Here is a 7867-nt window from a genome sequence, read left to right as displayed (position 1 = left end):
GTTTCAGATTGACACAGAGGACAGTGTGGATGTGCTGGGTGTAGTGTTATACTGGGTTTGGTCTCTGGTCCATGTCAGGAGTGATATTATAGACACAGACATACAGACACCGTGTGGTGTGTGTTATACTGGGTTTCAGGTCTCTGTACTGCTATGTCAGAGGGTATTATAGACACATACAGACACTGTGTGGTGTGGTGTTATACTGGGTTTCAGGTCTCTGGTTCATGTCAGGAGGGTATTATAGACACATTATACAGAGTGTGGTGTGGTGTTATACTGAGGTCTCTGGTCCATGTCAGGAGGGTATTATAGACATGAACATACAGACACCGTGTGGTGTAGTGTTATACTGGGTTTCAGGTCTCTGGTTCATGTCAGGAGGGTATTATAGACACATTACATACAGACACCGTGTGGTGTGGTGTTATACTGGGTTTCAGGTCTCTGGTCCATGTCAGGAGGGTATTATAGACATTACATACAGACACCGTGTGGTGTAGTGTTATACTGGGTTTCAGGTCCTGGTTCATGTCAGGAGGGTATTATAGACACATTACATACAGACACCGTGGTGTGGTGTTATACTGGGTTTCAGGTCTCTGGTCCATGTCAGGAGGGTATTATAGACACATTACAGACAGACACCGTGTGGTGTAGTGTTATACTGGGTTTCAGGTCTCTGGTCCATGTCAGGGAGGGTATTATAGACACATTACATACAGACACCGTGTGGTGTAGTGTTATACTGGGTTTCAGGTCTCTGGTCCATGTCAGGAGGATATTATAGACACATTACATACAGACACCGTGTGGTGTAGTGTTATACTGGGTTTCAGGTCTCTGGTCCATGTCAGGAGGATATTATAGACACATTACATACAGACACCGTGTGGTGTAGTGTTATACTGGGTTTTCTCTGGTCCATGTCAGGAGGATCTCTGGTGTAGTGTTATACCATCTCTGGTCCATGTCAGGAGGGACACGTATTATAGACACATTACATACAGACACCGTGTGGTGTAGTGTTATACTGGGTTTCAGGTCTCTGGTCCATGTCAGGAGGATATTATAGACACATTACATACAGACACCGTGTGGTGTAGTGTTATACTGGGTTTCAGGTCTCTGGTCCATGTCAGGAGGGTATTATAGACACATTACATACAGACACCGTGTGGTGTAGTGTTATACTGGGTTTCAGGTCTCTGGTCCATGTCAGGAGGGTATTATAGACACATTACATACAGACACCGTGTGGTGTAGTGTTATACTGGGTTTCAGGTCTCTGGTCCATGTCAGGAGGATATTATAGACACATTACATACAGACACCGTGTGGTGTAGTGTTATACTGGGTTTCAGGTCTCTGGTCCATGTCAGGAGGGTATTATAGACACATTACATACAGACACCGTGTGGTGTAGTGTTATACTGGGTTTCAGGTCTCTGGTCCATGTCAGGAGGGTACTATAGACACATTACATACAGACACCGTGTGGTGTAGTGTTATACTGGGTTTCAGGTCTCTGGTCCATGTCAGGAGGATATTATAGACACATTACATACAGACACCGTGTGGTGTAGTGTTATACTGGGTTTCAGGTCTCTGGTCCATGTCAGGAGGGTATTATAGACACATTACATACAGACACCGTGTGGTGTAGTGTTATACTGGGTTTCAGGTCTCTGGTCCATGTCAGGAGGGTATTATAGACACATTACATACAGACACCGTGTGGTGTAGTGTTATACTGGGTTTCAGGTCTCTGGTCCATGTCAGGAGGGTACTATAGACATGAACCAGAGACATAACAGACTTCAATACATCAACAATCAAAACAGTGATAACCACATTAACAAACCACACACACAGACACATTACATACAGACACACACACACAGGAGGGTAACAGTGATAACCACATCTCAAGCAGGGTAACAGTGATAACCACATCTCAAGCAGGGTAACAGTGTGTCCCAGAGTTCCTCCCTGTGGGATCATCCCTCCTTCTTGTTCCTACCAAACAACTTAAAGCTAGACTTCTTCTTCTTTTCTTTCTTTGTGTCTGAAAGAGAGAGAGAGAGGATGGGATGAGAGAGAGAGAGAGAGGATGGGAGAGAGAGGATGGGATGAGAGAGAGAGGATGGGATGAGAGAGAGAGAGAGGATGGGATGAGAGAGAGAGAGAGGATGGGATGAGAGAGAGAGAGAGGATGGGATGAGAGAGAGAGAGGATGGGATGAGAGAGAGAGAGGATGGGATGAGAGAGAGAGAGGATGGGATGAGAGAGAGAGAGGATGGGATGAGAGAGAAGTGGTAGAGAGAGAGGTAGGTTCTCCATAGATACAGAGGGTTAGAGAGGTTCTCCATAGATACAGAGGGTTAGAGGTTCTCCATAGATACAGAGGGTTAGAGGTTCTCCATAGATACAGAGGGTTAGAGAGGTTCTCCATAGATACAGAGGGTTAGAGAGGTTCTCCATAGATACAGAGGGTTAGAGAGGTTCTCCATAGATACAGAGGGTTAGAGAGGTTCTCTATAGGATACAGAGGGTTAGAGAGGTTCTCCATAGGATACAGAGGGTTAGAGAGGTTCTCCATAGATACAGAGGGTTAGCGAGGTTCTCCATAGGATACAGAGGGTTAGAGAGGTTCTCCATAGGATACAGAGGGTTAGAGAGGTTCTCCATAGATACAGAGGGTTAGAGAGGTTCTCCATAGATACAGAGGGTTAGAGAGGTTCTCCATAGATACAGAGGGTTAGAGAGGTTCTCCATAGATACAGAGGGTTAGAGAGCATGATTAATGACAGATGGGACGGACTCCTGACTGACTGTCAGTTTAGGGTCAAATGAAGCCGCTACGTTAACCACAGACATTATTACACAATCAGACTCATCAGCTCAGTTAGAGACCAGGCCAAACAGGATTTATTTTCCACATGAAAGGGGGTGGACATTTTTAGACGCTTTTCCATTAGCAGCTATTAGATTAAATGAGATGCATCATTTCCCCATGAAAACACACATATTTGGACTATTTAAATCAATACAAAGTGAAAAACACAGCGGTAGGCTCATCCATTGGATGAAAGTTTGAAAGTGAAAAACATAGCGGTAGGCTCATCCATTGGATGAAAGTTTGAAAGTGAAAAACATAGCGGTAGGCTCATCCATTGGATGAAAGTTTGAAAGTGAAAAACATAGCGGTAGGCTCATCCATTGGATGAAAGTTTGAAAGTGAAAAACATAGCGGTAGGCTCATCCATTGGATGAAAGTTTGAAAGTGAAAAACATAGCGGTAGGCTCATCCATTGTATGAAAGTTTGAAAGTGAAAAACACAGCGGTAGGCTCATCCATTGGATGAAAGTTTGAAAGTGAAAAACACAGCGGTAGGCTCATCCATTGGATGAAAGTTTGAAAGTGAAAGAACTTAAATGAATCAGATGTGTCAGAGGCAGCTGAAGGATGACACCTCATGTACTGTAGAATCGGAGAAACGTCAAGCTGTGTCGAATCCCAGAGAAACGTCATGCTGTGTCGAATCCCAGAGAAACGTCAAGCTGTGTGTCGAATCCCAGAGAAACCTCAAGCTGTGTGTCGAATCCCAGAGAAACCTCAAGCTGTGTGTCGAATCCCAGAGAAACCTCAAGCTGTGTAGAATCCCAGAGAAACGTCAAGCTGTGTGTCGAATCCCAGAGAAACGTCAAGCTGTGTGTCGAATCCCAGAGAAACGTCAAGCTGTGTGTCGAATCCCAGAGAAACGTCAAGCTGTGTGTCGAATCCCAGAGAAACGTCAAGCTGTGTGTCGAATCCCAGAGAAACGTCAAGCTGTGTGTCGAATCCCAGAGAAACGTCAAGCTGTGTGTCGAATCCCAGAGAAACGTCAAGCTGTGTGTCGAATCCCAGAGAAACGTCAAGCTGTGTCGAATCCCAGAGAAACGTCATGCTGTGTCGAATCCCAGAGAAACGTCAAGCTGTGTGTCGAATCCCAGAGAAACGTCAAGCTGTGTCGAATCCCAGAGAAACGTCATGCTGTGTCGAATCCCAGAGAAACGTCAAGCTGTGTGTCGAATCCCAGAGAAACGTCAAGCTGTGTGTCGAATCCCAGAGAAACGTCAAGCTGTGTCGAATCCCAGAGAAACGTCAAGCTGTGTCGAATCCCAGAGAAACGTCAAGCTGTGTCGAATCCCAGAGAAACGTCAAGCTGTGTCGAATCCCAGAGAAACGTCAAGCTGTGTGTCGAATCCCAGAGAAACGTCAAGCTGTGTAGAATCAGAGAAACGTCAAGCTGTGTAGAATCACAGAGAAACGTCAAGCTGTGTAGAATCCCAGAGAAACGACAAGCTGTGTAGAATCCCAGAGAAACGACAAGCTGTGTCGAATCCCAGAGAAACTTCAAGCTGTGTCGAATCCCAGAGAAACATCAAGCTGTGTCGAATCCCAGAGAAACGTCAAGCTGTGTGTAGAATCACAGAAACGTCAAGCTGTGTCGAATCACAGAAACGTCAAGCTGTGTCGAATCCCAGAGAAACGTCAAGCTGTGTGTAGAATCACAGAAACGACAAGCTGTGTGTAGAATCACAGAAACGTCAAGCTGTGTGTAGAATCACAGAAACGACAAGCTGTGTAGAATCACAGAAACGACAAGCTGTGTGTAGAATCACAGAAACGTCAAGCTGTGTCGAATCCCAGAGAAACGTCAAGCTGTGTGTCGAATCCCAGAGAAACGTCAAGCTGTGTGTAGAATCACAGAAACGTCAAGCTGTGTAGAATCACAGAAACAACAAGCTGTGTAGAATCACAGAAACGACAAGCTGTGTACTGAGAGCAGCTCAGTTTTCTCCCTTGCTGGTTCTGATAAGGGTTAGAGAAGGGAAACTGATCCTAGATGTGTTGTGTAGGGACTGACCTAGGGTTTGATAAGGGTTATAGAAGATAAACTGATCCTAGATGTGTTGTGTATGGACTGACCTAGGGTCTTCATCATCTTATTGAGCTGCTCATCTTCCTCATCCTCCCTGAAGAGAGATCAGAACAGAGAAGATTAACGACACAGCATGACTAACCTACACACACACAATCCCAGAGAGCCATTCACATTAAGACAGCTCCCCTCTCTCTCTCTCTCTTACCTGAATCTGTCATCCCCCCTCTCTCGCTCTCTCTTACCTGAATCTGTCATCCCCCCCCCTCTCTCTCTTACCTGAATCTGTCATCCCCCCCTCTCTCTCTCTCTCCTACCTGAGTCTGTCATCCCCTCTCTCTCCTACCTGAGTGTCCTCCCCCTCTCTCTCTTACCTGAATCTGTCATCCCCTCTCTCTCTCTCTCCTACCGGAGTGTCATCCCCCTCTCCCTCTCTCTCCTACCGGAGTGTCATCCCCCCCCTCTCCCTACCTGAGTGTCATCCCCCCCCCTCTCTCTCCTACCTGAGTCTGTCATCGTCCAGTCCGTCTATGATGGCGTTTCTGTCATTGACGATCTCCACCAGCTTGACCATCAACTCCTCTTCTCTACGACGGTCCCACAACGTCTTCAGCCGCTCTGCCCACAAACACACGATCAGTGTAAACACACACATTAACACACGATCAGTGTAAACACACACATTAACACACAATCAGTGTGAACACACACATTAACACACAATCAGTGTGAACACACACATTAACACACAATCAGTGTGAACACACACATTAACCTCTTAAGTCGACCCTCTACTTTTTTGAACATTCTGTTAAAAATCGCGCAACATTTCAGCGCCCTGCTACTCATGCCAGGAATATAGTATATGCATTTGCTTAGTCTGTGTGGATAGAAAACACTCAAGACGTTTAAAAAACTGGTTAAATCACTGCTGTGGCTTTACCAGAACGGCATTTACATCGAAAAGCACAGGAAAAACTGATCACTGAAAATGGGAAAATATATCCATGCGCTACTTGAACCCATTGATAAAGGTGAACCACAATTAATTGACTGAGGTTGCAGTACCTACAGCTTCCACACTGTGTCTAGAGTCTTGTCATTTCCCTTCGAGTTTTTTCTTGGTCAAACACATGCAGGGCACCGTATCTCCTATGGTCTAGGACCGGATATTTTCGTTGAGTTTCTAGCCGGACATTTTTCCAGACGGACAGCTAATGATCTTTACATCGCCTCCTGATGAATTTTATCGCTTATTAACGTTTACTAATACCTAAAGTTGCATTACAAACATATTTTGAAGTGTTTTGTGAAAGTTTATCGTCGACTTTTTGAATTTTAAAAAATGACGTTACGTTTTGAAACAATGTTTTTTTCGTTTATCACACAGTCTACATATAACGATATCTAGGCTTTATATGGACCGATTTAATCGAAATAAAGACCCAAATAGTGTTTATGGGACATCTAGGAGTGCCAACAAAGAAGATGGTGAAAGGTAATGAATGTTTTCTATTTTATTGTGCGGTTTGTGTAACGCCGAAATGCTAATTATTTTGTTTACGTCCCCTGTGGGTCTTTTTGGGTGTTACATGCTATCAGATAATAGCTTCTCATGCTTTCGCCGAAAAGCATTTTAAAAATCTGACTTGTTGCCTTGATTCACAACGAGTGTAGCTTTAATTCGATACCCTGCATGTGTATTTTAATGAACTTTTGAGTTTTAACTAATACTATTAGCATTTAGCGTAGCGCATTTGCATTTCCAGAGCTCTAGTTGGGACGCAAGCGTCCCGAGTAGAAGCAACAGGTTAACACACAATAAGTGTGAACACACACATTAACCTCTTCAACCTATGGGGGCGCTAATGTCATTATTGGATAAAAAAACGTGCCCGTTTTAAGCGCAATATTTTGTCACGAAAAGATGCTCGACTATGCATATAATTGCCAGCTTTGGAAAGAAAACACTGACGTTTTCAAAACTGCAAAGATATTATCTGTGAGTGCCCCAGAACTGATCTTACAGGCGAAACCAAGATGAAACTTCAAACAGGAAATGAGCAGGATTTTTGACGCTCTGTTTTACTATCGTCTCCTTATATGGCTGTGAATATGCTGTGAACGAGCTTATGCGCTCTGCCGTTCATCCAAGATGTCTGCAGCATTGTGACGTATTTGTAGGCATATCATTGGAAGATTGGCCATAAGAGACTACATTTGCCAGGGGGCCGTCCGGTGTCCTTTGTCTAAATTGGTGCGTAATTCCCAGTGGCAATCATTTTACCATGCGATACAGAAGGAGACGCATCCAGGAACGATACATCATTGAAGAGATATGTGAAAAACACCTTGAGGATTGGTTCTAAACAACGTTTGCCATGTTTCAGTCGATATTATGGAGTTAATTTTCGGGTTTTTGGTAGCCAAACGTGACGCACAAACGGACCGATTTCTCCTGCACAAAAAAATCTTTCAGGAAAAAACTGAACATTTGCTATCTAACTGAGAGTCTCCTCATTGAAAACATCCGAAGTTCTTCAAAGGTAAATGATTTATTGAATATTTTTGCTGGTTTTTGTGAAAATGTTGCCTGCTAATGCTAACGCTAAATGCTAATGCTAGTTTGCTATGATAGAGAAGCATATTTTTGAAAATCTGAGATGACAGTGTTGTTAACAAAAGCCTAAGCATGAGAGCTAGTATATTGATTTCATTTCATTTGCGATTTTCATGAATAGTTAACGTTGCGTTATGGTAATGGGCTTGAGGCTGTGGTCATGATACCAGATCCGGGTTGGCTCGACACACGATCAGTGTCAACACACGCAACTTTTGCATTGTCCACAACACACACCCCCCTCTCTCTCCTCACCAGGTCTGAACCCCCCCCCCAACTCTCTCTCCTCACCAGGTCTGACCCCCCACTCTCTCCTCAC

At 44.3% G+C, this 7867-nt stretch overlaps 1 protein-coding gene across 1 annotated transcript in view; it reads right to left on the bottom strand.

The window, feature by feature from the left end:
* Positions 1 to 996: 996 nt before the first annotated feature.
* The window catches only part of LOC135560323 (MICAL-like protein 2), a 34814-nt gene continuing 27943 nt past the window's right edge, over positions 997 to 7867 (bottom strand). Inside the window, exons 15-17 of the mRNA XM_065002187.1 lie at positions 5432 to 5546; positions 4976 to 5022; positions 997 to 2068 (exon numbers count right to left, since the gene is read on the bottom strand). Coding sequence (XP_064858259.1) covers positions 2001 to 2068; positions 4976 to 5022; positions 5432 to 5546 — 230 coding nt within the window. The 3' untranslated portion in view covers positions 997 to 2000. The remainder of the gene's footprint in view (positions 2069 to 4975; positions 5023 to 5431; positions 5547 to 7867) is intronic.

This window comes from Oncorhynchus nerka, linkage group LG15 (assembly GCF_034236695.1).
Source record: "Oncorhynchus nerka isolate Pitt River linkage group LG15, Oner_Uvic_2.0, whole genome shotgun sequence".
NCBI classification, from domain to species: Eukaryota; Metazoa; Chordata; class Actinopteri; order Salmoniformes; family Salmonidae; genus Oncorhynchus; species Oncorhynchus nerka.
The sequence above is the reverse complement of the archived record's forward strand: the minus strand, read 5'-3'. Positions and strand labels throughout refer to the sequence as shown.